Source organism: Neophocaena asiaeorientalis, unplaced genomic scaffold, assembly GCF_003031525.2.
Source record: "Neophocaena asiaeorientalis asiaeorientalis breed wild unplaced genomic scaffold, Neophocaena_asiaeorientalis_V1.1 scaffold275, whole genome shotgun sequence".
NCBI lineage: Eukaryota > Metazoa > Chordata > Mammalia > Artiodactyla > Phocoenidae > Neophocaena > Neophocaena asiaeorientalis.
This window is the reverse complement of record NW_020173679.1, coordinates 8,655,199-8,683,037: the sequence shown is the minus strand read 5'-3', so window position 1 is coordinate 8,683,037 and position 27,839 is coordinate 8,655,199. Positions and strand designations below refer to the sequence as shown.

Below are 27,839 nucleotides of genomic sequence, written 5' to 3'. Positions count from 1 at the left end.
CAAGAGTTTTAAAGAATGGTTTACCAATTACCTTGGCCCTGGATGTACTTGCCCCAGTTCAGCCTAGTCAAGCCCAGGTCCCTTGTGAGAGTGTCAGAGGGCAGCCTCCGAGTCAGCTGTGAGTGTGGAACGTGGCGCATCTGCAGCCCTGTTCTCGGGGCTCCACCACTGGAGAAGAGGGGCAGGGAGCACGGTTGACTGCCCACCCCTAGGGGAGTGCTCTTTTATTCTGACAGGAGGCATTGGTGTTGTTTAAATACCCTAGAATTTAAGGTTAAAAAGTTAAAATCCTAGAAATGAGAAATCACCAGAGTTTTAAACCCCCCCTCATTTTTAAAGGAAATTTAGTAAAGGACAGAAAGATAATAAGACAGAAGGCAGGTAAGATAGATCGTCTTCCCATGAACTCTAACACTGGAATTTGCATATACTGTACATTAAGGTTATTTTTCAATCTGAATATCTAGAAAGATACTTGATTCTAATCACTGATGCACTGTCACATCAGATTCAGTGGCAGATACTCTGGTAGGGATGAGAAGAGGTTATTTTCAAATTGAAATACAGTTGAGTTTAATTCTCTTCACCTTTGGTCATAAAGGAGGTCGGTTGGTGTTTTTGAGCGCCCTCTAGCGTAACTTGCTACAACTGTCAACACTAAATGGAAGTCAAAATAAATGACTTTAGTCCAACTTCAGTGATTCTACAATGCGCGACAGCAAAGATATTTCTGTCCCAGAAGCTCATTTTAACTGTTTAATAGTGGCACTTAGCAACACCTTCCTATTTTAATGTTCATACGAAAGCCTGAATTTTTCCTCAAGATTTTATCTAATATGAAGGTCAAAAGTTAGGTTGCTTAATATTCACTAGTTGGGTATGAGAATTATTTGGAAATAATTTTCACTTATACATTCTTGAGGTAATAAGTTTGACATTAAGCTGGTATAATTTAGTTCTCTGCTTCTGCACCAGGGCATTGAAATGAAAGAAACGTTGAGTACCAGAAGTAGGAAGAGAACAAGCAGGAAGAAAGTGATGCTTCCTCTGTAAAGGGGCTTACTGGATTTTAAAGTGGCATATATCACTGTTATATGAGCTGTTAATGGAAAAATCCCATGATTGATTTCTCTCTTTTCCACAAGCTTAGTCACTGACATTTCACCATTTTTCAGTAGTCATACGTATAAGACTTTTTAAACCCTCGTTGCTTATCTGTGTGTGCCATGCACTGTGCAAGGTGTTACTTACTTTCTCATTTAAATTCATTCTGACAAACTTGTGAGGCACGTATTACCATCGTGCACATTTTACAAATGAGAGAGGCTCTGAGGCTTGCCTGGCTCGCCGGAGATAAGTAGTAAACTGGACCAATCGTGGGTTTGTGCTGCTTGCTGAGTAGATGAATGTAAGGTGGCAGGGGCATCCGAGCCTACTCAATGATCTGACTCTGAAGCTAAGGTACAGCAAACCATTCCATTCAATTCACTTAAGGCTTACGATTCCACCCCAGTCAAGGTGAGCTTCTAGCCATGCCCAGGACAGAACTGTTGGGTGCATTCTTTGTCCACATGGATCACAGAGCCCTTCCTTTGAGTGGGACGTTCTGCAGACAATCTTCCTTGGAAAGAGGATGGTGCTTAAATACAACGCCTCACATTTTGAAGGGAAGCTTCACTGCTATTCATTCATTTGTGGTGAAAGCAGAAATGAAGTGAAGGAAAGCCTCTACTCTGACACTTAATTTACAAGAAAGTGGAGCGTCCAGGCAGACTCTCATCACTGCCCAGGCTTCGTGCCCTGCTCCCTTGTCTGCAGTTCCTGGTGAAGGCACAGGACTAGGATGTGGGACAGATTAACCAGCAACAGGAAATAGGAAACATTTGCCGCTAAATCACCCATCACTGTCCAGGACGGTAAGGATTCTAATGTTGACCTCAAAAAACACGAGTAGTTGTGAAACACTGAAATAGATACTGCGGAATTAAATACAAATATTCCCAACTTGAGCTTCCTTTTTTTTAAAGTTATAAAAGTAATTTAGCACAAACCAATAATACTAAAACACTTTCATGAAGTGAATCTTCACCCCCCCCGAGGTAGCTGTTTGCAGTTCAATGTTAACCATCGTCTGTTCCAATAAACGTACACATATTATAGGAGTTTATTCAAACTTAAGTATTATCAAAATTAATGTGCATGTTGCTTTTTTTTTTAAGTGTTTCATCCCTCTAGGCCAATACCTATAGCTCTGACGTTCTAATAGTTGAATTACGTTCCGTAGCGTGGCTGTCCCATGATCTAGTTACCTTCCTCCCTATGGCGGGAGTGGGCGGGGTTCATGTTTCTGCAAACTAATTTTTTGACCATTGGAGTGGCTTCAGTGGAAGCGGCTTAAGAAGCTCCGACTTGCCGTAAAACAGCGTCGCGCGCATAGGCCCGGTTTGGCTAGGCGTTGGGAAGACAGGACTAGCCGGGGAAAGACTTATTAGCCCGGGATGCTGAAGTTGGGGCGCCGGGCGAGCGAAGCGGGAGCGAAGAAGGGCCGGGCCGGGCCCCGCGCCACCTCCCCCCTCCGGCCGCGGGAGGGCGCGCTCTGGCCGGTACGATGACTTCCGCCGGCGCCCCGCCCAGCAGGCTCGCCCCACGCTCCGATTGGCTGCGCGGCGGGAGCGCGCCGAGTCAGGGGGCGGGCCCGCGCCGGCTACAAAGCGGCGAAGGTCACGGCGGGAGGAGGCGCGCGCCGCCGCTCCGCGTCCAGCCCGCGGCCCTCGGCCCAGCCGCCAGCGCCACCGCCGCCGCCTACCGCCTGCCGCCTGCCGCTGCCCACAGCCCATCGCCCGCGCCGGGAGCCATGGAGGGAATGAGCGCGCTGCTGGCCCGCTACCCAACGGCCGGCCTGGCCGGCGGCCTGGGGGTCACGGCGTGCGCCGCCGCCGGCGTGCTGCTCTACCGGATCGCACGGAGGTGAGTGCGCGCGGCCCACGCGGCCGGCTAGTATCACGCCCGCGGCCCTGCACCCGCACCCGCCCTCCGCCCGCTGTCCTCCCAAAACCGCCGGCTCCGGGGCCGCCCGCGCCTCGCAGTCCGTGAGCGCGGCGAGGCCGCGGCGCGGCGGTGGGGCCCGGCCCGTGTGTCCCCGCGCCGAGCCCCACTGTGCACGCCCCGCCCCCGGAAGGAAAACCGGGCTGGGCATCCCCAGTCGGGAAGCGGCCGAGGAGTGGGTTGGGGGACCCCAGGCATGTGGGGCGGGCGGGGACAGCCAGCGCTTGACGTACGAACTTCCTACCCCGCGGAGATCTGTGCTGGCCCAGATGCAGGGTCTGCAGGGCCCCCAAACCCTGCGGGAGCGTCGAGCGGGGGTCGGGCCTTGCTCCTTTCCGTCTTGAGCCCCGATCCCTGGTCCTCAGGGGCACGTTGGGTCGCGTGAACACCGGCCGGTGGTTTCTGAGCCGCATACGCTGTCTCGGGCGTTGTTCTAATCTCACATAAGCCCATTTCGGAGTCACAACCCCTGCTCTGTCTAGAGAAGCTGAGGGACAAAAGAGCTACATAAATTGTTATTAACTAGACGAGTCAGGGTGTGAGCTGAAGTATCCTGACGCTGGAGCCTGCATCCCTGACCCCCGGGCTCCACAGCCTCCAAGAGCAGGCAAGCCTGACATACTTCAGAGGTGTTTAAACCGGGCTGGGCTGCCCAGCGGGTTCAGTGGCGGCTCCCCACCCCCGACCCTGGCTCCGAGTTCATGCTGACTGACCCCACTGTGCACAGCTGGTCTCCATGGTCAGGGATAAAAGCTTAATGGCCTCTTGCTTCAGGAGGACCTCAGGGGCAGCCCCACTGTCAACCCACTTGATCCACCTTCCCAGGGGATAGGGGAAAAAGGTGGGGTTGTGAGAACATTCTGGAGACAGAATGGGTGGGCTTGTAGCTTCAGCAGGGGATGTGGAAGCGCAGCTCTTAGGTGGGAGAAGCGAAGGAACTTGCCCACGGTCACTCGGCAGCAAGTGGGGGAGCTGGGACTTGAACCTGGAAGGCATGTCTGTTCTTCCTTAGCCATCACCGTATACTGCTTCTCACCCAAAGGGAAAAGAAGTGAGGGTGACTGAGTCACAGGCTTCCTGGGGGAGGAAGGGGTAGGAGGGACGTCAGCTGTGTCTGCTGGATGAGCCAGCCTGGCAGGCTGAGGAGGGGGTGGCCTCAAGGGGTCCCTGACAACGCACAGCTCTACGTGTCCCAGCTTCTGCCCAAAATTTGGAAGCTGGAGGGGCTTTCCGGACCAACTGGTTCAAACCAGTTATCTCATGCGCGAGGGAGCTGAGATGCAGAGGTGCATGCCGCTTGCTGTTGCTCAGATTCCCAGAGCGTGTCGACAGCAGAGGTGTGTCCAGAGCCCGGTTTGCCTCCCAGTTAACCGGGGGCAGGGAATGTCAGCCCAAGGACCAGAGCCTGGGCCAGGTCCTGTCTCCAGGCTTTGCAGCTCTCACTTGTGTTGGTGTGGCTAGATTCGCACTGGGTTTGCTCACTGTGCCTCAAGCTCCCGTCTTGTGCTGCGGCTGTTCCTGGGGGTCCCTGGGCTGCCAGCCACAGCTTTCCCTCTCCCTGAGACAGGAGTCTGAGGCCTTGGTGCAGTGTTGGGTGAGCTGCTTCGAGGGGAGCCAGGAGGGTACCAGTGTGGCGTGACACCAGAGTCGTGGTGTGGCATTGGGACCTTTTGATTGAGAAGGACCGGGCCTTTCCCAGGAGGCTCTGAGATTCTACCAGAGCGCTGGCTTTTGTCTGGGGGTCATAAGTTAGCCACTGTCACGATTCAGAAGCAAGACCAGGCTGAGCCCTTCTCCCTCTGTGGGGGAAACAGTGACAGTGAGGAATGGCTTTGGCCACAGCGTGGGTTTAGAATGACCCTGGGGAGGGCATGTGAGGAGAGTTGTTTCTGGAAATGGACTTGGCCGGCTGGGTGTTTGGGGGCTCAGCACAGCGACGGAGGGACCTGGACGGAGGATCGGCCGGGGAGCAGGGGGAAGAGCCCGCTTCTCTGAAGGGCTGCGGTCCGCAGAGCCTCCGGCAGGGCCAACCCTGGCTTCCCACCCGCGGAGTCCTCTTGACCGGACTGTGTGTTATGACCTGGCGTGGGGCAGGAGCTGCCGTTGGCCCCATTCTACAGATGAGAAAACAGAAGCCCAGGGAGATTGGGCTTCCTGCCCTATGACACCAAGTTGCTAAACGGCAGAGCCCTGCCTCACTCTGGCCCTTCAGCTCCTAACCAAGCCTTGTGCTCTGGGTCCTCACTGAGCAACTTGGCTGTCACTCTGCACCCATAGGAGGCCAGGTGGAAGCCCCAATTACACTTCCCCAGGCTGGCGTGCCCTGTACCCAGGCAGTCTTGGTGGCTTCCTGTGCCTCCCCCACCCAAACTCCCACCCCCAGGCTCTGCCGCTTGCCATCGTATCCATCTCCTGCCAGCACATCCCTACTCAAGACCTCTGGAGGCCCCCATAGGTGGTTATTGGATTGTCCACTTTCTGGTGTTTGGAAACAGAGAGGATGCAGCCTCCCAGGTAAAAGAGTTAAGCCTCGGCCTGGCGTCCAGGGTCCCTGGTTCCCGCTCACCTCTTGCCAGGCTCTCCTGGTGCTGCGCACTCTGGCTGGGGGGACCCTGCTCTCCGCACGCATGCCGGGTGGTGCCCCCCTTGCCCGCAGTCCATCTGTTTGAGGGCCACCTGCTCATTTGCCTTGCTGCCCGGCAAACCCGTTCTTGAGGGGGACGGCAAATGCACCACTTGTTGGCTGTCTCCTATGGCACCTGTCACCAGCTGCCCTGTGAGGTCGTTGTCCTCGTCCTTGTGTCCGGGTCAGGAGTGGAGAGCCTCGCTCGTCTCTGCCTCCCGGCGATCCAGCGTGTACCCAGCCAGCGCTGTGCTGAGGGGCCGGTGTGGTCCACCGAGGGCGGATCCGGCCTTTCCGTCTTGGTGTTGGCTGGACTGCTGTGGGCCTAAGTGTGATTCGCCTTGAGGCTGGCGCGGGCGGCTGGAGGCCCGCTGGGTCCTGGTGGCACTGAGTTGCACTTTGGTGCCGCTGTCCCGCTGCCCAGGAGGCTGCTCCTTGGATTCTCTCTGGTGGATCGGACAACACTCAGGGCACAGAGGAGCAAGTGAGGAGCCGTGTGGGGTCCAACAAGGACCCCTCGCCTGTGAGCCTGTCCTGGGATCCCCTCGGGGCCCTGCTGGAGGCTGACCTCTCGGCCCCCCAAGGGAACCAGCCTGACTCTCAGAGACCATCTTCCAGACCCCGCCAGGCCAGCACGTGGTGCCAGGGTCACAGGCTGCGTGCCAGACCCTCTCGGGGAACTTCTCAGGGCCTGGCGGAGACTGGTGGATGCCTGGGCCTCCCCCAGATTCTGAGCACCACCCCCCCGCCCCCCAGCAGGGACTGATCCCCATCAGTGTCTCTTCCATGTGGCACGGTGCTGGGCTCACAGCAGGTGCCCACCCCCTGGCAGGGTCCTGGACCAAGGGCCTGGAGCTGCAGCCCTCAGAGAGTTGGGCCAGTGGTGGGCTAGAGCTGACGCCCCCCGCTCCCACCAGACCTGTAGGGCACGGCGGGATGCCAGGGCACGAGCTGTGTTGGAACTAACTGTCCGTGTGTGGGGCTGAGGGGGTGATACCATTGTTGGGAGCCTGTGTTCATCTTTTCTTCCCCATTGTGGGTCTGGGGCTTGTGGAGGGACGGTTCCAGAGCATGCAGCTGCCCCTGGCTCCCCGCCAGGGGCCCATCCTGCCCTTGGCTGCCTCAGGCCTCCTCCAACCCCCGCAGAGCCTGAGAGAGCTCAGCACACAGGTAGCAGGAGCTGGGTGAGTACCTTCCAGACCCTCCCGGCCGCTCACCCTCTGGGGCCCAACCTTCCACCTGAGGTGGCCTGGCCTGGCCTGGACCCACCTAACTTGCTCCTGCCTGTGTCACAGGGACCTTCTGTCTTGTCCCCTCAGATCTTGTCCACCACGAAGAGTGCTTTGACCCAGAGCCTCACTGGGGATGGAGGTTGTTGGCTTGCGGGAGAAGCGGGTGAGGGCTAGGAGGGGAGCAGGCTGGAGGGGCTTTTCCCTGAGCAGCAGCAGGACCCCGGCTAAGTGGGCGCAGAATAGGCTGACCCAAGGGCTCCTGCGTCAGGCCTGGTAGCGGTGGGTGCAGGCCCAGAGGCCGGGCCCGCGCCGTGGCTGTGGGGACAGTACGTACGAGCTGTGAGGTCAGCCGTCAAGTGCAGCCCGCGAATGTGAGTCACTTCATCCACGTGTCTGGCGCGTGACGCTTCCGGCAGGCGGCAGCGGCGCTGGTGCTTGGGGAGCTGACATTCACACCCAGCTCCCCGTAGCTTTGCTGGTCCGTCTGCCGCTCACAGGCCTGCACGCGCTTTCAGGGCTCACCCCTTGGGAGCTTTGGGAGGTGACTTCCTGGCGCGGGGACCCCAGCTGGCCAAGGTGGCAGGCAGCTGCCCTGTCCGCAAGAGAGGACCCTCACCCTGCCAACCCTGGGCAGGGATTACCAAGCCAGAGCCGCTGGCCCAGGGACCAGGACTTATCCCCAGCCTCCCCTTCCTGCCACCTCCTTCCAGGCCAGGCTCACTTCCCTAGCAACAGAGCTGGAGGTTCAGGGTAGAAATGATGACTTCCTGGGCGGGAGGGGCTTCGTGCCTGGCCCCCTGGACCAAAGCTTCAGTTCCTGCTCGCCTGCCACCGGTCGTCTTTATTCCCTTCCCATCTCTCTTTATTCGTGGGCTGCCAGCTCTTCTGCTGGCTTCTTTCCAGAGGCGGGGTGTGGTGCGGTGAGCTTCTGGGGTGAAGGGGGCAGAGGGACCCATCACGAGGACAGCAGAACCTGGGGGCAGAGGGGAGAGGTTTTCCGGCCTGCCTCGTCACCCCTTTGGACACACCACTATGCACTCTAACAGAGAAGCCTGTGAAGCAGGTACAGGTTAACAAAGAGAAAGCCAGGTGCTTAACTGCCCAGGGATGCCAAGTGCCGGCTTCTCAGCAGAGCGGTTCCCATACGCTAGCCGCCTCCTTCCACTGCTCTTTGCCTGAAGCCCAGTGAAGCTGTCTAAACGCCTCCGCTGATCACCTGCCCAGCTCAGCGCTTTCCTAAGTTCTCTCATTTGGGGAATGGACATGGCAACTACCAAGCAAACCCCTCCAGTCCCAAGAATCTAAAACAATGTGGGCGACAGGTGGCAGCTGCTCTCCTGGGGACTTCTGTGAAGCCCAGGAGGTGCCTTCCATCCGATCCCCTCAGCAGCCTTTTGTGGGCAGGGATTATCATTATCCCCCTTGGCCAGATAAAGAAATGACTTTCCCCAAAGGCCACACCATGACCACGAGCCGCGCTGCCCAGTGCTGCTGTTTCTGGGCCTTGCCCTCTGGTTCAGTGATGCTGAAGACGTGCGGTCCCTTGTCGTCCATTCTGAGGGCCTTGGCCTGAACTGGAGCTGCAGGTGCCCTCTGTGGACCCTGGGACCCTTCCTTGCAAGGTCTGGTTTCATGTCCTTGTCTCTGTCTGGGCTTTCTCCTCCCCTCCCCTGCCCTCCCCGTGTAAGCTGTCATTTATTGGGTATTTAGCTGGGCACTGTAAGCGCTTCCCACACTTGACATGTCTTGTGCCCAGTCGACAGGTGAGAAGACTGAGGCTTGGAGGACTCTAGTAACCTGCCCATGGTCAGTGCAAGGGCAAGGCCAGGAAGCATCAGCAGTGTCAGAAGCAGCAGCTCTGCTTCCCGGGGAGCCAGCCTTTCTTCCAGGCCCCTGACAATGCCGGGGACAGGGTAGTGACACAGCCAGCGCCCTGCGTTGCGAAGCACCTTTACGTGTCTTGTGTCATTGGGTCCTTATAACACGCAGATGCCCTGGTTCTGTGATCGCTCCCACTTTGCAGATGCGGGCCGAGGCTGGGAGAGGAGAAGGTGGCAGAGCCGGGGGCTCTGGCTCGCAGAAGGTTGGGGCCGTGCTGTCCTGTGGACAGTAGGGGTGTCCGTGTGTGGTATGGCTGCCCATCCCAGCGAAGGCCCAGGCGGTACCCCCAGAGCTGGAGGTGGACTCTGGGGGTGAGTAGGGAGACAGGAGTGGCAAGGCCAGGACCCCAGGGTTCAAGCAGCTGCCACCTGTTGCCCACATTGTTTTAGATTCTTGGGACTAGAGGGGTTTGCTTGGTAGTTGCCATGTCCATTCCCCAATCCCCTCGACACACACACCCCCAACAGCCAGGGAGATGGATGGCCGGCCCTAGAGCACAGATCCGTCGGTGTCTGGGCCGGGATTATCCCGCACACCCCACCTGTCAGCACACATGTGGCCGGCAAGGGCCACTGTGGCCAGCCTGTCCTGTCCCCCTGCTGGGGAGGGGTGGCCCCAGGCTGAGCAGCCTTCTGCAGTCCCTACCCCTTGGCCTCCTTGGCCCTCGCTCTCCTGGGGACTTCTGTGAAGCCCAGGAGGTGCCTTCCATCTGGAAACTCCCCAGGGAGCACCATTTCCGCATCCTGGGAACAGGCCCAGGTCTGCGGGCCTTGCGGGGATGGAGGGTGGTCCTAGAGCCTGGTCCCTGTCGGCCCCGTGGCCTGGCTGGCCCTGGGTTCTTGGTGCATCTCCAGCTCGGGGGAGGCTTGGCCTCAGAGGCCAAGGAGAAGCCCAGGTCCTGCCGTTGGACACACAGCGTCCTGTCCTCCTCCGCCTGCCTGCATCTCCAGCTTGGGGTCCCCATCCCGCTTCCCACATGCTCTCCCTGGTCTCCTGTTGCCTGGGTACGGAGGTCTTCCCGCTGATTCCACTCTGCTCGTCCACAGGATGAAGCCGACACACACCGTCGTCAACTGCTGGTTCTGCAACCAGGACACAGTGGTGCCCTATGGGAACCGCAACTGCTGGGACTGCCCCCACTGCGAACAGTACAACGGCTTCCAGGAGGTGCGGCCCTCCCATCCAGGACCTGTGGGCCCTGGGCCCCTCCTTTGAGGAGGAGCAGACAGGCTTGGGCAGCTAGGGTGACTTGTGCAAAGTCCCAGCTCTGAAACTGGCAGGTTTGGGTTCAGACCCAGATCTTTCTGGCTCTGAAGCCCAATCTCTACCTTGCACCAGGCCAGGGTCAGCAGGCTCTCTGTGGGCCGGGCAATGAGGAGTTCAGGCTTTGCAGGCCACACGGTCTCTTGCGACTGCTCGGCACTGCAGAGCCTCCACAGACATGTGTAGCGCGTGTGGCTGTGAATAAAGCCCAGGAAAGCTTTATTCACAGACGTGGGCAGCCAGCCCATCGCCAGAGTTTGCCAACCCCTGTGCCAGCCCCTGTTGGGTCCTGAGGAGGGACACCAGGTGGGAGTGTGGGCAGGGGGCGGGATCCAGGCTGCACCCTCAGCGTATCGCCTGTGTTGGGGGTTCCCGTGAAGTTTTTCTGGAAGAAGAGCTTCTGCGTTGCACGTAAAACAAGGGAGTGTTAGCGATCCACTTCCGTGGAGTGTGGGCACGCGGGCCCTCCGTCCGGCCCCCGAACCCGTGGGGAGGCTCTTGCCCGCAGGGAGGGGCTCCCCCTGACTCAAGTCCTCCTCCCCGCCCAGAACGGCGACTACAACAAGCCGATCCCCGCCCAGTACCTGGAGCACCTGAACCATGTGGTGAGCGGCGCGCCAGGCCCCCGAGCCCCCATGCAGCCCCCGCAGTGGGTGAGCAGCCAGGTGCTGCTGTGCCGGCGGTGCAGTCACCACCAGACCACCAAGATCAAGCAGCTGGCCGCCTTCTCGCCGCGCGACGAGGTGAGCGGGTGTGGGAGGGGCTGGGGGTTCGAGCAGTGGAGGGGAGGCCCCTCCTCACCCCAGCCCCGTGCTGGCCCTGTGTTCCGCGTGTGTGATCTAGTCCATCTCAGCTGCCACTCGCTTCTCACTCTTTCTGTCTCGTGTCACTGCTCTGGGTCCCCAAGCCTGGGAGCATCGTGGAAAGCCCAGCTCCTGCCAGCCCAGAGGGCTTTGTCCCTGGGTAGGGGGAGGTAGGGTCCTTGGGCTCCAGCTTGGGGCCCTGTTGGACCATCCTGTCCGTGTCCCTCTGAGTCAGTCTTAGCCACTGGCTGGCGGGCAGTTTGCTCTGGAGTTGGTGGACGATGTCCCCGGCTTGTGGGAGAGGAGGGGAGACAGGTGCTGCCGAGAGGCTTGGTGTTAGGGCTTTGCCTCGCCCGGGTCCACCGTGGAGCCCAGCAGCCTTGTCATCTAGCTGATGTCACCTCACCCAGTCTGGGGGTTCCGTGACCTCAGGAGAAAATCCCAGCTGAAGCCCAGAGACACTGACTTTCCCAAGGCCCAGCCTGGGAGTGGTGGAGGGAGGGAAATGGAGGTGAGCTGGGGCTGGGAGGGGAGAGGCAGGGAGGCTGCAGAGAGAAGGGCAGGCATGTGCAATGAGGCAGCCAGGGCACCTCTTCTGGCACATTCAGTCCCAGCAAGAGATCAAACTGATAACCCTCCCACCCTCCCCTGGAAGCAGGGAGGGAGGGGCGTGTTGCTGCATCTCTTGGGGGAGGAGGGGTGGGAGGGGACTCGAGTCTCCTGGGCTGTTCCTGAAACGTAAAGGCCCTTTGGTTTCTGCTAGGGCCCTGGCCCGGCCAGGGGCTCGCCAGTGTCTTCTAGACCACTGGGCTTAAGGGCGGAGGCAGCCCCACCTCTGGGTTGTCCATCTGCCCGCGTCCAGGTGGTGTCAGCCCAGAGCTACCTTCCCCCGTGGGTCACCTGCCTTCCTGGAGCTCTGGAGTCCGGGAGCAGGGCCTGAAGCAGGGGCCGCGTCCCAGACTCTGGCCTCAAGGTGCGTCCTTCGGAGCGACAGAATTGGCTGGAGTGTCTGCTGTCAGCTGAGGGCCCTGCTGTGTCCCGGCCTCTGGGCGGCCCTCATTCCCAGCCGTTTGTCCTGTTGGGCAGCGGGGGAAGCAGGTGCAGACTGGGGACGACTCGCACACGGTCGCGCCCTGGAGACCCTGAGCCTCTGTCTCCCTCCGCAGGGCAGATATGACGAGGAGATCGAGGTGTACCGGCACCACCTGGAGCAGATGTACAAGCTGTGCCGGCCGTGCCAGGCGGCCGTCGAGCACTACATCAAGCACCAGAACCGCCAGCTGCGCGCCCTGCTGCTCAGCCACCAGTTCAGGCGCCGGGAGGCCGACCAGACCCACGCGCAGGTCCGAGGGGCGTCCATGGGGCACTCCAGGCATCCCAGCCCTGGGGTCTGTGCAGGAAACCCCTTCCCAGAGGGCTGGGCCAGCGACTGGGGGGCGGCTCTGCAGAGCTGAGGCCCTTTTCCCTGGGGCAACAACTGTCCCGTGGGGCCACATCCCAACCTGTCCCCAGACACGGAGCGGAGCAGGGGTCCTAAGGAGAATGTTAGTTATTTGCGTGCGTGACAGGGGTTTCTGAGCTGCCCTGCTGAGCCTGGGCACCTGCCAGCACCTGTGTGGGTTCCTCCCAGCGCCTTCGTGATGGGTGCTCTCCAAGGCGCCGTGGAAACCAGACTTGGGGAGGTTAAGTCACTTGCAGAGGGCCACGTACCTGGTGTGTGGTGTCACCAGGATTTGAGCCCAGGACTGGCTGGCTAAAACCACCGTTAATTTTTATCACTGTACTCAGATGCTGGAATGTCCTGGCTTTAAAGAATGTGATATAAGTAGCAACTGGGTTTAGAAGTAAAATCCGTCCTCCCCAGAGAAACTCCCACCCACCCCCTGGGTCCCCGGAGGCGCCCTCTGGTTGTGGCCATCTCGCTGACTGGTTGGTGTGTGCTTTCCAGTCTGCAGCCAGGCCCCCGACCACACAGCCACGCGCCAGCCACACGCCCACTTGCACAGTGGGATGCTCTGACCCTTGCTTTCCTCCTCTGCACCGCGTTCCCAGACTGAACAACTTACTGCTGTTTTTTTAAACTTAATTTTGGCCGGAGTTATCTGTACACTTACTACGATTCCAGTTAGAGCCGCAGTAGGAATTTTTTATGAGAATTTGCAAACGATTGAAAAAAACGTGCTTGAAAGACGAGGCCACCATCACTTCCAAAGGATTTCTGTGGAGAATGTGGTAGCACGGCTCTTCCCCTCACAGGAGCTCGCAGTGGGGCGACGGCCCAGAAATGAGACAGAGTAATGGGACCCAGTGGTGAACCAGAAACAAAGCCAAGAGGGTGTGAGAATTTAGGGCGTCTCTGATCATCAGGAACTGGTGGGTTCTTCGGCAGGTGGGCCCCGGCCAGACCCCCGTGCACAGAGTGGGCACCAGGATGGGTGTCGGTGGCTCTGTCCCTCTTGCCGACCAGTCTCTCCCTCCCTCCCTCCCTCCCTCAGAGCTTCTGCTCGTCCGTGGTGAAGGCCCCGCTCCAGGTCATCGTGCTCCGAGCCCTCGCCTTCCTGGCCTGCGCCTTCCTGCTGACCACCGCGCTGTACGGCACCAGCAACCCTTTTGCCCCGGGGGCGCCCCTGCCCCCGGCCCTGCCGCCTGGTAGCAATGGCTCGGCCCCGCCTGACAACAGCACAGCCCCTGGGACCGAGGGTTGGCGGCAGCTGCTGGGCCTGCTGCCCAAGCATGCGGCGGAGAAGCTGCACGAGGCCTGGGCCTTTGGGCAGAGCCACCAGATGGGCGTCGTGGGGCTGGGCCTGCTCACCTGCCTGCTGGCCATGCTGCTGGCCGGCCGCCTCAGGTGCGTGGGGGGGCGGGCGGGCGGGGCAGGGAGGGAGCAGAGCTCCAGGCTGGAGGGGCGGGGCTCTGAGGGGCCACTGGGGCCACACCGCCTCGCTGCTCCACCTCAGGCTCCTCACCTGCGGGGTCGGCTGATGATAACCTGCCTCACGGGCTGTTGGAGGTCGAGTGGGCGCCCTTGGGCCTTTGCCCTGCTTCCCCGTGCGGTTGCAGACCCTGTACCGAACGGTGTCCACATCATCTCCCAGTGACTCTGAGGGAGGTTTCTTAGCCCCGTCGTACAGACTAGAACACTGAGGCTCAGAGAAACACTGACTCGGAGTCATGCGGCCTGTAACTGTTGGAAGCGGCGTTCAGAGGCCCACGCTCTCCTCATGGCCCTGGGTTCTGTCCTCTGAGCAGGGCTGGGGGTGGATGAAGGTGGCAGAGTGGGAGGGGTCGCCTTATCCCGCCTCGCTGGGCCCTCACTCCCGCTCTCCCCGCAGGCTCCGGAGGATCGACGCCTTCTCCACTGGCCTGTGGGCCCTGCTGCTGGCGCTGCACCTGGCCGAGCAGTACCTGCAGGCTGCCTCGCCCAGCTGGCTGGACACGCTCAAGTTCAGCACCACGTCCCTGTGCTGCCTGGTGGGCTTCACAGCAGCCGTGGCCACGAGGAAGGCGACGGGCCCACGGAGGTTCCGGCCCCGAAGGTCAGAGAAGCAGCAGTGACTGCGGGGGGAGGACAGACGGACGGACAGGCCCAGGGCTTTGCCCGCAGCGCAGACAGTGCCCCTCTGTCTTGCATCTTTCTTACCTGCCTCACTTCCGGCCCCGCCCAGCCTAGGGCCCCCGGTCCTGGCCCAGCCCTTCCACTTCCCCGAGGAGTCAGGCCTGCCCCCCTTTCCTTTCTGGCTCCACCAAGCCATTCCCCAGCCCAGGCCCCCAGCCCACCGAGTGCTCTCTAGCTGCTCACTGCCTCCACCTCTCTGGCCAAAGACCCCCTCACCGTCCTGAGCCTGGAACACGGGCAGCGCCCATGCTGCCTGCCTCTGACCCGTGGCTTCCTGCTGGCAGCTCCAGGCACCCCACACTGGCCACGGCCCTTTTCCTGGCTCTGACACCACGGGAAGAGGGTTGCAGGCCTGCTGCCTGCTTCTCCTCTCACCTTGCCGTGCCTCTGGGCCCCCTGACATGGGTTGGTGATGGTGGCTGCAGGCTGGGCCCTGGCCGCATGGCCTGACCACTCGGGCTGCTTGGCATGGGCAGGTGCTGCTGAGCCGGGGCCAGAGCAGAGTCCCCTACCTCGTCCCACCGTCGCTTCTCTGGTCTGTCCCTTTGGTCCTGCCCGTTGCCCTGTAAGCCCCGTGGAGCTGGTGAAACCAGGAGGAGACAGGGCAGCCCCCTGGGTTCCCTGCTCTGAGACCCTGTTATCCCTCAGCCTCCTTCCCCAGGAATGGAGAGTGCAGTTCTTAGGCCCAGACAGGCCTTGACCATGAGTGTGTAGGGTGAGGCCTTTCTCAAGGTGGACAGGAGGAAATCCTGCCTCTCCTGTGGTCAGCAGGTATCTTAACAGCCAGGCTGTGGTGAGAATTGGCCCAGGCTGGGGGAAGGTCTAAGCTCTAAATACTCTCTCCTTTACTTCTCTATCTTTTGGGCACCACTGTGAGCCAGATAGGCAGAACCTGGGCACACACACTCTGCCCACTCTCCTGGGAAGCCCCTGGGTTCTGCCCTCGAAAGGCAGGACCCCAACCTTTATGGCCAAGCCCTCCACTCAGTCCCTGCAGGGACCGGGGTTCAGGCTTCCTGGGCCGAGGCGGCCCTGATTGGCAGGCAGCGTGGGGCCTGAACTGCTCTCGTTGGCCCTGTTCCCTTCCCCCCATACCAGGGGTGTCCCCAGTTTCCTCCTCTCACCCCCTTCCTCCAGTATGATGCCTGGGAAGTGTTCCAACTGCCCAAGGTTAGCATGGAGTAAGGAGCCCAAGGGACACGCAGGCCCATGACACCAGGTCATTGTCACCTTGTCCCTCTCTGGCCTGTCACTGCCCTCCTCCTGGCCCCTAGAGCCCCTCAGGGAGGGCACCACAGCTCCTGCTTCCCAATTCCCTGTAGGGCAGCCGCAGACCCCACAGGGCTTCAGCCTCGCTCTCCCTGGGCCAGGCCCTGCTGTGCCAGCCTGTTTACTGCCTGTGGGTGGAGAGCTGGACCCCTCTCCAGGGCCCCTGAGTGCTGACCTTGGCGTGGATGTGCTCTGGAGGCTGACGTGCCGTCCACGTTTTGAGGCAGTTCCCAGCCTGGGGGCTGCCCTCCCAGGGCCGTGGCAGGAGGCTGGACCAAGGCCGTGCGCCCCTCCAGGGCCCTGGGTCCTGCAACTCCTCGCTGCAGGCACGAGCCCCCTCCACGTGTGGCCCCAAGTGCGCCAACCCCTCCGCTGTACACATGGGAGCCCAGGGAAGGCAAGAGCGGATCACACGCGTGTGCGGGTCACACTCAGGAAAGGGCGGCCAGCTGGCTGAGCCTGAGGGGCAGGTGGAGCATGCCCGGCTCAGGCCCCTCGCAGAGCCCCCGGGGAACAGGAGTCGTGCCCAGGCCCCTCCGTCCTCGGGTTCTCGGGCTCCGAGGCGGCCACCCCTCGCCACTCACCCCTCGGCGCCCGGGTGGGGAGCGCCCGGGTGGAGCGTGAGATGGAAGGGCGCTGACGAGGCAGAGGGGGAGTGGGCTGGCCGTCCCTCGGCCCGGCGGCCAGCCTCGGGGAGAAGGCGCGGCGGGCACCAGGCGGGGAGCCAGTGTCTGTTGGCTGTGTGTGCCCTGCCCTCTGGAATCTCCTGTTCTCAAGGAAGCTGGCAGCGCGATGCTAATTACTGTTTTTCTTGGTGTTGAGTAGAAGCAGGACATCTGTGTGTACGTGTGTATTTAAGTTAAATTATTTATAACAACCCTAACCAGCTCTCTCGCTGGCCAGGAGCCTGCTGAGCAGATGTCGCTCCTGCCCTCTAGTGGGGACGGAAAGACACCTTCGTGTCGCTGAGATGGAGCTCATCGAGGAAGGCTTCCCGGCCTCTTTAGTGTTTGGTGTGATGTTTTAAAATCACCCACCTGTCCCTTAAAGTTTCATTACATAGAGCATATTCCAGCACCTTCCGACATTACTGGCGACAGCTGAGGAAGTGCGGGCACCACTGGGATCGTGGCTTATTACCTGGGAACGTGTCGGCCCTGCTTGGGGCCTCTCTCCCCTCCGCTGGGGACGACAGTCAGACCATCTGGGATCAAGGGGCCGTCTTCTCCCTCCAGCTCTGGGGTCCCCGCCCCAGGCCGAGCAGGCTCACTCGTAACGCTTGCCCAGGAGCCCGCCGGGAGGGGCCCGTGTCCCTTCTGCCTGCAGCTGTCACCGAGTGTCCCGTGCTCTCTTGTGCAGACGTGGATGATTGTCTAGTGATCCTCCAATTACTGTAACCACAACTCCCGGCCATAGATGTAGTGTTTTTGATGCTGTATTTTCAATAAATGCCTCCGGGGCCCTGCTTTGACCGGTGGGCGTCAGGCACCACGTCTTTTCTGGTTTTTTTCTTTCACGTTCCTCCAGAGGCTTCTGTGCCGGGGGCGGGGGCTTCGGGCCAGGTTTGGGAGCTGGCAGCGTGGGCACCAAGCGGCTCAGGGCCCACCATCCTCGGGCGCCCTGCTGGCCCGTGCTTCTCCTCGTCTCCATAAACTGCTGCTTAAGATGCAGTCCTCTCTCCTGTTGTTCCCGGCTTGGCCTGGGATTGGCTTGGAAAATCAAAGGTCCCCCTCAGTGTCAGATGGGAGGCAGTGCAGCCAGCCGCCCGCCCCCTCGCTGGAGCCCCTGTGTCCCGGCGGACACACACAGTTGGATCCGGGCCGGGGCCTCACTGAGATGGGATTTGAAGGCACAGGCGGTCTGAGCGGGCCTCGCCAGAGGAAGTGTCGGTCCCTGTGCAGCGCTCGGGAGCCTGGCGGAGATGGGGCTCCTCTGACGGGCCTCCTGGGGCCTGTCTTCTGCGGAACCAGGACAAGGGCTCACGCTTGGCACTTCACAAGGATCTGCTAGTTGAGTGATGCCACCGCATGTCCCAGTGAGAGGGTCAGACCACAGAACCGTCTCCCCCTCGGTGCCACCATTTTTAGTAGCATCAGAGATTGGGAAAGCACCTGTACCGGGTGGATGAGAGACTCAGGCTATAAGCTCCGGGGCAGCCCCAGGTGTGAGCAGGATCTGGGAAGCGTAGGAAAGGGCTGACAAGACCCAGCTTCTCCTGGGCCCAGCTGGCCACCTCTGAAACCTGCAGCCCGACTTGGACCCTCTCCTCTTACTTGCCAATTACTGCAGGTGGCCCTCGGCAGACTCGCGGCCTGGCCTGGCCTGTGGGCTGCCCGGTGGGGCGGCACAGGAAGCCCAGCGCAGGCAGAGTCGCGCTGCCACCCGCTGGAAGGGCCCGGGCGTGCCCGCCCACGTGGCCCACGTGCCCCGCCCTCATCAGGCTGCTTCTGCACAGGGCGGACGGGGTCCTCTGGGAGGTGCAGGCCCCAGCAGGGGGCGGGGCTTTGTGCGTGATTGGAGCGAGTTGGCCAAAGGTCCCAGCGCACCTTCACCGCCCTTCACTGTCGTGCCTAGTGTCCCCCAACCTTGCAGGCCACTCCTCAAGGTCGTCTGTCCTGCCAAACGGTATGTCATTCTAAAATGACAGCACAAAATCGTATCTTGTATTTAGAGGCAGGACCTTCCGCAGGCGTTTTGGGGGAAAGGAGGTGTAGGGGTCAGACGGGCTTAGGCAGGATGGGTCAGCGGGTGGAATACAGGCGTGTCCAGCCTGGGGCCAGCCAGGTTGCCCAGACTCCGCCGTAGATTTGCTTGATTTCCCCGTGTCCCCCAGCCACTGGGCCCCGGCCTTGGTTCTGAAGTCCAGGTGGCTTCCTGGTGCTTTGGAAGGCTTTAAGGAGGCCACGCGATTCTCCAGGAGGGCATCAGCTGACCCCACACTTTCCTCATAAAACTTGTTTAAAGAGAGGGGCAGGGATGAGAAATAGGGAAATCAGTGGCGTGGAGATATTGGCCAGCGGTGCCCCGAGCTCAAGGTCGTGGTGGGCACGGGGTGGGTACCTTAGGCAGCCCCCCGGCTCTGCTGCAGGGACTGAGCCCGCCTGCCCGTCCATCGGCACATTATCCATGGGCTCAGTTGTCCCTTGGGGACCGAGGTAAGGCTGGACCTCCCGCAGCTCCGTCCAGACGGCGGACTAATCATGTATTAACTGTCTCTGTCCCTCCCCCTCTGTAATCGGTTGCCTTAATCAGAAGCATGGTTGATATTCTGGCTTGGGGCCACCGGGTCCTGTTGTGTGATCTGTACCGTTCTCGAGTTAAAGAGACACTGTCACCTTCCGTCTTTCGGGCAGCCTTGCGATCGTTACGGGTCTTTCTAAGTTCAAGTTGGTGTCCGGCCAGAGCCTCTTCCCAGAGATTCCCAAGCTTGGCTGCCTTCCGCCCCGCTCTTCCAGGGGCTTTCGAGGAGTGTCTGAGACCAGAGGGCAGCGGCAGGACTCCCAGAGTCGGGCCCTGGGGAGCAGGGGCTCCCCGAGCTCGGTCGCTGCCGGGAGGTTCTGGGCACCAGGCGGGTAGCGGCGCGGAGGAGCCCAAGGCCGTCGGCCCAATTGAGCGGCCAGCGCAGGGCTGGGCGTTTTTTGCTTCGAGGTGAAGGGTTGGCGTGAGGCTGGCGAGGGCGACAGTGTCACTTTAATACCGAGACTCGTAGTGGACCTAGTTTGCTGTGAGGCTGAGGGGGATCGGAGGGGGCATGCCGGGAGGGGTGGGTCACGCTGGCACCTCCCAGCCACCCGCTCCTAATGGCGTGAATGTGGTCGGACTGCTTTTCTGCTGCAACTAACACACGCCTCCTCTGGGACCCCGACTCGTGCCCCACCTCGCACCGTGGGAGGGGAGGGGGCCCGCCGTGCGGAGGCCACTCCGGGGGCCCCCGGGGCTGACCCAGTCCCCTCTCCCATGCCCGCTGGGCTCTCTCTCGCAGGTACTTCCCGGGAGACTCTGCCGGCCTCTTCCCCGCCGGCCACAGCCTGGCCGTCCCCTGCCGAAGCGTCGCAGGCCCCTCGCCGGCTCTGTTCATCCCCGCCCCGCCCGGCTTCCTGCCACTTGCCAACCAGCAGCTGTTCCGGTCTCCCCGCCGGGCCTCGCCCTCCTCGCTGCCCGGCCGCCTCAGCCGGGCCCTCTCACTGGGAACCATCCCCTCTCTGACGCGAGCAGGTAAGTGGCGCTCGGGCCGTGGTGGGCAGCGCGGGGCTGGGGGCAGCCGGGCTCGGGCACTCTGGCTGAGCCCGAGGTGGGTGGTGGTGCTTCTGCTGTAGAGACGGGCGGAACTGGGTTCAGACCCTGCTGTGTCCACTCACTGGCTGCCTTAGCCAAGGGGCTTAACCATGCTGAGCCTCAGTTGCCCTCAAAAAAAATTGAGGCCAGTGGTGGAACCCACTCTGTGGGTGGTCGTGAGGGTTAAACCGGGTGGTGTATTTAAAGGCATCCGGTGGGTCCATGTCCCCTCCCGTGGGGTTTTGTCTTTTATCACCGTTCTCACCGTTATTATTAACTGCCGTTGTTTTGAGACACTGGGGGCTGGGAATTTTGCCCCCGGCCTTTCTGTGTGGTCCACAGGGCAGGGATTCGGTTCAGGTCTGCTACATTTATGGAGCCCCGGAGTGACCAGCACCTGGTCCCTGTCACCGGAGGCTTTGTCTCATCCCTCTCCTTCCCCAGCAGGGTCTTCCGTGACGACCCTCCTCACCTTGGGAAGCCACCCGGTGCCCACGGGGTTTGCTTCACCCTCGGGGTGCGGCCTGGGGTGCGGGGCTGTGCGGCAGGATCCAGCCTCTAGGAAGGTGGGCGGCATCTTGGTTAAGCCGGGCTTGCTGACGTGCAGTGTCTCTCTTAAGCCCCTGAGCAGCTCCCCCAAGCAGGGGCCTCCCCCTCCAGTCCGACACCCCTCTGGACCTGTTTCCCTCCGGGACCCGCCCAGCGTCTGCTGTGTGCAGTCCAGCGTCCTCGTAGGTAGAGGGTGGGCCACAGTGCAGGAGACACGGCTCGCTGGACACAGCTCGTGAGCGGTGGGGAGTGTTTGAGGCCTTCAGGCTGGGATTGAAGGGGTGAGAGCCCCGAGGGGTACGGAGACCTGGACTCCAGGGACTTCTGTGTCACCGAATGTGAGCCGTGTTGCTGGTGGAGGGTGGCTGCCGCCTGCCCTCCTCTGGAAATGGCTGTTCAGCAGAGTTCCTGAGCCCGTGGCCGGCAAGTCCCAGCTCAGGCCCTGGGGCTGACGGACAGGGCCTCTGCAGGCGCTCCGTGAACAGCAGCTGGAGCCGGGGGGAGGGGAGCAGAGTGGACATGGAATGCCCTGGACCCAGGGATCTGGAGGGCCCGGAAGCTGGGCCCTTCCCCAGAAGAGAGTTCTCTGTGTCAACAGGCAGCCTCCCGGTTGCCCTGGGAGGCCCGAGGCAAGGGCTCAGGAGGCCCCCTGCCCCGAGGGTGGCAGAGCAGTTCTGTGGAACACAGGCTGGTCTCACGGTGGGATCCCGGAGTCTCCGTTGCTGGGGCGGGTCCTTGGCTCAGGTGTCAGGAGGCCCTGGTGGTCCGGGGCACGGGCGCAGTACCAGGGTCCATCTTCCCGTCTGTCTCTCTCTGCTCTACTTGCCTCTGCACCTCTCGCTGCAGGCCTCACCCCTGCATCCCTGCAGCTCAGCCCCAGCAGGAAGGCCCCTCCCCAGTTCTTGAAAGGACTCCGGCTGTGCTTGGGCCACGTGGCCATCCTCACACAGTCACTTGGGGGTTGACCTGGGTCTGTGTCCCCGGACCGGTGGGTGGAAGGGGCAGGCGGGGCTCTGTGGCCGACGGACCCCTCCGAGCCCTTCGGGCAGTGGGGCAGCAGCCCCCACGCGGGCACATGGAGGCCGCCGGCTCTTTCCACGCTCGGCTGTCAGCAGGGCGCTTGGGAGACCAAGGGGCTCATGAGATGGAGCCCCTGCCCTTGAGGCGCACTTGGCTGAGGAAGGGGCAGCGGGCTCTGCGCACCAAGGCCCAGCGCAGGTGGTCAGGTGACGGGTTAGTGGAGCAGGGCAGGGCTCCAAACGGCTGAAGCAAGGCTCAGGTCAGGTACCGGGACGCGACCTCCCGTGCGGCCTGCTGTGGGTTTCGGCCTCCTCATCTGCGAGGTGGGAACGTGCCCTCGTGAAAGCCCCACACGGGTGACGGTCTTGGCAGAGCAGCCGTGTGAGGGGGGGAGGGGGCTGGAGCCCGGGCCCTGCCTCCGCAGGGACCTGTGTTGCCTTTCTCTTTCCTCTCCAGACTCAGGGTATCTGTTCAGTGGGAGCCGCCCACCGTCTCAGGTGTCCCGATCCAGAGAGGTTCCGGTTTCAGGTGAGGAGGACAGAACGCCAAGAGGAGTGACCGGGAAGCCGCCTGAGGCAGGGCAGCGCGTGGGCCGGCGTTTCCAAAGCGTGTGCAGGGCGGGACAGCAGCCACATTGAGCGTGAGCTTTGGGGTCAGACGGGCCCCCAGAGGGGGTCACGTTTAAACCCCAACCCTGTGCCTCCCAGCTGTGCAGCCCTGGGCAAGTGCTTCACGCCCTGTGCCTCAGTCTCCTCTTCTGGGAAATGGGCGTGAGAGTTTCTAGGATCAGCTACGATGCTGTCGTCCTTACAGTGGTGACGGATGGAGGCGGCACTTGGGGTGCCGGCGTCAGCGGGGCTCAGGGTCGCTGACCTCAGGTCTCCAGGGTTGGTTTCTCCCCGGGCCTTGCTCTCAGCTGAGGGAGGAACCAGGGGCTTTGGATAGAAGTCAGGGGGAAGGGGGCAGAGGGGGCATGGCTGAGGCTCCGGGATCCTCTCCCCTCTCTCGGGTGCCTGGTGGGGTGCAGGCCCCTCCTACCTCAGTTCTCAGCAGGGCTCCCCTCTGCCCCCCAGTCTAGGCCCAGCCTCGCCTTTCTCCCTGGGTCAATACAGGAAAGAGCCCCAGGACCACAGCCGGTCCTATAACTAGAGCAGACATTGACACGATATCGTCATCTTTGTTTCTGTCATCCTCCCACCCTCCAGATTACTTCTCTCTGCTGTCGGGGAGCTGCCCCTCCTCCCCCGTCCCTTCCCCAGCGCCCTCCGTGGCCGGCTCAGTGGCCTCCAGCTCTGGCTCTCTGCGCCACCGCAGGCCCCTCATCAGCCCTGCCCGGCTCAACCTGAAGGGGCAGAAGCTGCTGCTGTTCCCGTCGCCCCCTGGGGAGGCCCCTAACACCCCCAGCAGCTCCGACGAACACTCGCCCCGCAATGGCAGCCTCTTCACCATCGAGCCGCCCCCCGTCCCACAGAGGCAGCCGGCGCGGGACACGAAGCACACCGTGGGTACGGCCCTCTGACCGCCCTCTCGGAGGCAGGAGAGCCCAGCGGGCCGTGGGAGGCCTCTGGTCAGTGTGCAGCGGTGGGGACACCGTCAAGAGGTCACACGGGGCCTGTCCTGGCTCTTATCTGACTGTGTGGCCACTCTCCCAAGTCCAGACATCCCTGGCCTGGCTGGCCTGGCTTCTGGTGACCTTGAACCCTCCAGGACGTTGCCCTTTTTTGGCTGATTTTATTTTCTTCTTTTGCAATTGACCTGGAGGCTCCTCTGTTCCTTGGGATGGGTCAAAAATGCATCAGGCTGCATCTGGTTGCAGATGTTTTTGTTTTGCTCAAATGAAGTTTTTCCGCAAAGCATTTTAGAATTTTTAAAATTAGGCCTCAACCTTTAAAATCTAGAACTTTCACATGAATGTGTGGATTTCCTGTGTCTCGTATTATATCAGAAGATCTGGCCACGCTGGGCCAGACAGGTAGAAGGGCAGGCTGAGGTCCCACGCCCCAGCCTCTGCCACTCCCTGCCCCACTGACCTGCCCCCTCCACAGCCTCGCTTGTGGCCGTCGTCTTCTACCGCCTGGCGGTGTTTGAGTTTGTTGCTCCTGATCTAAAGCCAGCTCCCTTCACGGCAGCTACACGGACAGGACCTGAATGAGGACCTGGCCTCCCACTGCCCACTGCCTGGGGCGGGCCGAGCAAGTTGGGACCGGCAGGGCTGGCTGGCCGGCCGTGTCTGAGGACCATCCTGGGATTGGAGGTGGAGCTGCCCTGCGTCTGTCCCTGGGGGTGAGCCGTGAGCTCCCACTGAAACGCCCCTTCTCCCTGCAGACATGAAGTCAGCGCCGGAGGGGGGCAGCACGTGCAGCAGCCGCTCCATCAAGAAAGAGGACGACTCGTCCCGGTCGTCCTCCTGTGTGGTGGACACGACCACCAGAGGGTGCACGGAGGAGGCCCCCACCTGGCGAGGTCTGCACCCCGTGTGATGTGCGGGAGGGGGGCAGGGTAGCGCGGGGTCTCTGGGTCTGCAGCCACCTCCTGAGAGCTGTCCGAGAACAGCCCCTCGAGGGCTCTTGGGTGACAGAAGAGGGTGAGATGGCCCACCCATCTCACCTGTCTGTGACAGCATCCCCACTCAGATTAGGGTCTGCATCTGCGCTCTTACAGGAGCCTCTGGCAGGAGCCTCTGGCCACAGGTGGCTCTTTACATCTAACAGTTAAAATGTAATAACAATTAAAAATCTACTTGCTTAGCTGCACCAGCCACATTGCAGGCGCTCCACTGCCGCGTGTGGCCTGTGGCTGCTTGACTGGACAGAACAGATACAGAACACTTTCACCTTGGGAGAAAGTTCCCCAGGAGGGTGTCAGCGTGGGCGCCCTGGGGGCCAGTGCAGAGGCTGCAGGCTGCGCAGGACACTGAGTTGCCTGGGTTCAAATCCTGGCTCCTCTGCTTGCGGGATGGGGGCGGGCTGTGACGTCAAATCCCAGTTCAGTGTAAAGCCCAGCAGTCAGCTCCTGGTACCCCCTCCAGATGTGTGGGAGACATGTATGTTGACAGGATTTCCCTGTAATGATCATTTGGAGCTGACTGGAAATGGGTGCTGCTCCCAAATCAGGTGGGGTCTGGGATGTGACCCCGCAGCATCAGCTTGGGGTGGGGGACCCCAGTCAGCAGCTTATCGCCTTTGAGGCCTGGGCAGGGTACTCGTCCTGTCCTGTCTGTAAAGCTGGTGTACCCCATGGCAAGGTGCAGGTGTGTGCCACCCTAGCCCGGTACCTGCCTGGTGGCACAGGGTCAGGAAGAGAGGTATCTTCCAGGAGTCAGGACTTGGGAATTCCCCGGTGGTCCAGTGGTTAGCACTCCGCTTTCACTGCTGAGGGCCCAGGTTCAACACCTGGTCAGAGAGGTAACATCCCACAAGCTGCGGGGCACAGCCGAAAAAAAAAAAAAGGAGTCAGAATTTAACCAAGTGACCCCACGTTCCCGGGTCTTTTCAGATGGGGAGGCCTCTGGGTGCCCGGAAAGAACTGGGGCGGGGCCTCAGCCCAGGAGCACCTCCCCTGGGGGCGGGGCCTCAGCCCAGGAGCGCCTCCCCTGGGGGCGGGACCTCAGCCCCACATTGCTCACGGGTCTCTCGTTTTCTCTCTGGAAGGTCGTTTAGCCCCCTCGCTGATCCGGGGCCTCCTGGCCGTGAGCTTGACTGTCAACGCCCTCTTCACCTCGGCCTACCTGTACCAGAGCCTGCGCTGACCCGCGGTCCGCAGCCTCCCAGCACCCAGAGAATCTTGGAGGGTGCGCCCAGGTGCATGCCGCTTCCACCACTGCCGGCCTCAGCCCTCCTCGAGGGGCTGCCGCCTCCGCCCTTTTCTCCAGGGCCCTGGACCTCGCCAGAGGGAGCCCTGTTCCCGGAAGCCTTCTCCCCACCTAACAGACTGTGGGGCTGGGCATGGTCTTGGGGGTCCCAGCCCTCCCCGCCCACCTCTTTGGCTGACATCAGTTGTGTGTTTGGTGCTGACACTCTGATCCTGAAGCCAGGGGTCCCCGAGGGGCTGCATGACCCTGGGGTCCCTCCCCACCATCCAGCCCTGCCTGGCGGGAACGCCACGACTGCTGTGACGGGATCAGGAGCTGTGGCCCTGAGCCCGCAGCCGCGGGCTATGATTACATCTTTGTACTGTACCCCTCTGTCCCGTGGGCCGCCTCAGGCTCCCTGGGGGAGGAGGGAGGGGAGGTCTCCAGCCGGGTGGAGGATAAACCTCCCCTGGCAGGCCCCGTTGAGGGCCAGCATCTTTTGCCGTTTTGTCCTGCCCCTTCCTGTGGGCTGTGGGCTACGCCTTCCCTCTGGCTCTCCTGGGCGGGCAGGTGAGTTTCCTGCCCAGGGCCCCTCAGAGTTCCTGGGTCTCAGGGGCCCAATTGGACTAGTGTAAGCACCACCCGCCAGACTCACTTCTCCCTGCTTGTGTCCCCATTTTATTACCTCTGGTGACCTTCCCTGGCAGCAGCCCTGCAGCCGTGAGAGCACTACCCGGGGCCCGCCCCGCCCCGTTTCCAGGCCCCTCCCTCATGCACTGTCCACAGGGGCCTTGTTTGACCCCCTCAGCCTGCAGGTCTCTGATGAGACTGGACCCTCACGCCCACCCTCAGCATTCTGCTGTCGCGGTGGGCTCAGCGCGACCTCTGTCTCCAGGCCACTGTGGCCAGCCTGCTTCCTACCCCACGCCCCTTGGTCCTGCCACTGCCCCCGAGAAGAGGAAGGATGGGTCTCAGTCTGGCACAGGGACCCTCAAGATGCCGTGAGGAATGAGAGACTGCCTGTGGGTGTCAGAATCCCCGTCCCGCTGCCCTGGGCCCTGGACGCAGGTGTGGGGCTGTGTGTGTGTGTGTGTGTGTGTATGTGTGTGCGTGCGTGCGTGCACACTCGTGCGTGTGTCAGTGCACGCGTTCGTGCCACTTCAGGAGGAAGCAGCAGCCTCTGTGAATTCTGAGACTCATGTGGGGAGGCTCATGACGGCAGGGGAAGGGTCTTCACTCTGTCATTCAGGGATAAAGTTTAATTTTATTTTTCTACACATTTTTGCCAGGCAAGGCGTTCTGCTGGGAAGCAGGATACCCCCAGTCCTCCCTGCCGGGGAGGTTTAGTTTTATTAAGCTTTGGGTGCTTTTTTAGTAATTTTTTTTTACCGTGTGGGGAAGGAGGTTGCTCTGACGTCCCCCCACTCCTGAGAGCTACTGTTTCCTGCCCTACCCCTCACCCCAGAACGGGGGGGATTGGGGGCCAGGGGCCACGCCACGTCCCAGACTCCAGCTGCCAGAGATGGTTCCAACTCGGAGGTGGTGCCTCTTGGCCTCCATTCGTACCGTGGGCGTGGCTGTCGAGTTTTTTAATTTTACTGTTTGCCTAACCAAGCCAAATTCCATTCCCGAATACCCTTCCTCTCTGGCTCTGAGGAAGCCCTGACTGAGTGCCCAGCCCCCTCCTCTCGCGCCTGGGCCAGCCTGGCCCCTCCTGCCCAGGGCCGGTGGTCCTAGCGCCCCCCAGGGGCAGGGGAGAGGCTGGGCGGGGAGGGGGCTGACTTACGTTTTCTTTCAAACAAAAAACACAACCTTATTTTTCTTTACAAAAGCAAAAAAAAAAAAGGAAACCAGAACCTTTGAACTATACCTCAGCCTGTCTCGTCTTTATTCTCTTTGGGCGGTCCAGGCCTTGGATTGGGGGCCGGGGCGGCGGCAGGGGAGCCGGGGCTGCCCTGGAAGTGATTTCACTCGCTTGTTTCTTGGATACAGAGCCCGGGGTGGTGGGTTCTGAGTGGCAGTGTCCCCAGAAGGACTGAAGGGTTTGAACAGGACGTTATCGGCCTGGACGGGCCTGGGCGGCGGGCGTGTCCTGAGCAGAGACGGGAGGCTCTGGGCAAACAGCGTGAGCAGGGGCTTAGCCGTCTCTCTGCAAGATCCCGTCCCAACCAGCGGGCCAGTGTCCTGAGCGTCCCAGCACAGGTTCTGGGCCCAGGCTGCCTGGTGACTGCGGAGTCTGCATTTTTATGGGCTTTGTTTTGATGCTGTGAAGGAACAAGCCCACCATCCAGGGTTGAGCTGGGGATAATTAAAAGCACCACACGATGCAGAGGGCCTCATTTGGGCCCAGCACCCATGGGGAGGGTGGGTGGTGGGTGATTGGCTCCCTGAGGCCGGCGGGGCAGATGGGAAGGGACGGGGCTGGACTGCTCACTCCGACCGCACTCAGGTCAGAGCCGACCTTCGGGGCAGC

The 27,839-nt window shown here is 61.2% G+C and overlaps 1 protein-coding gene across 4 annotated transcripts; it reads left to right on the top strand.

The window, feature by feature from the left end:
* Position 1: 1 nt before the first annotated feature.
* On the top strand, positions 2-27,214 carry TMEM201 (transmembrane protein 201). Of its 4 annotated transcripts, XM_024749740.1 has the most exons (11): positions 2-2,967; positions 9,828-9,948; positions 10,593-10,787; positions 12,014-12,190; positions 13,343-13,695; positions 14,180-14,383; positions 19,715-19,947; positions 22,033-22,104; positions 22,782-23,081; positions 23,902-24,039; positions 25,227-27,214. In XM_024749740.1, the coding sequence occupies exons 1-11, from the start codon at positions 2,609-2,611 to the stop codon at positions 25,322-25,324; spliced, it is 2,250 nt and encodes a 749-aa protein (XP_024605508.1). In that variant the 5' UTR covers positions 2-2,608; the 3' UTR covers positions 25,325-27,214. The 4 variants fall into 4 exon arrangements, with proteins under 4 accessions (XP_024605508.1, XP_024605511.1, XP_024605510.1 ...); XM_024749743.1 differs by lacking the exons at positions 23,902-24,039; positions 25,227-27,214 and adding an exon at positions 20,452-20,573 and having other exon boundaries at positions 22,782-23,046; XM_024749742.1 differs by lacking the exons at positions 22,033-22,104; positions 22,782-23,081; positions 23,902-24,039; positions 25,227-27,214 and adding an exon at positions 20,455-21,937.
* The last annotated feature ends 625 nt before the right edge of the window (positions 27,215-27,839 follow it).

What these genes read in the sequence shown, in the direction of transcription:
- TMEM201 (XM_024749740.1), top strand. Translation starts at nt 2,609, where the DNA reads ATGACTTCCGCCGGCGCCCCGCCCAGCAGGCTCGCCCCACGCTCCGAT. An exon ending in CTGCTGGCCGGCCGCCTCAG is followed by an intron (nt 13,696 to 14,179) that starts GTGCGTGGGGGG and finishes CTCTCCCCGCAG; the next exon opens with GCTCCGGAGGATCGACGCCT. An exon ending in CGGAGGTTCCGGCCCCGAAG is followed by an intron (nt 14,384 to 19,714) that starts GTCAGAGAAGCA and finishes TCTCTCTCGCAG; the next exon opens with GTACTTCCCGGGAGACTCTG.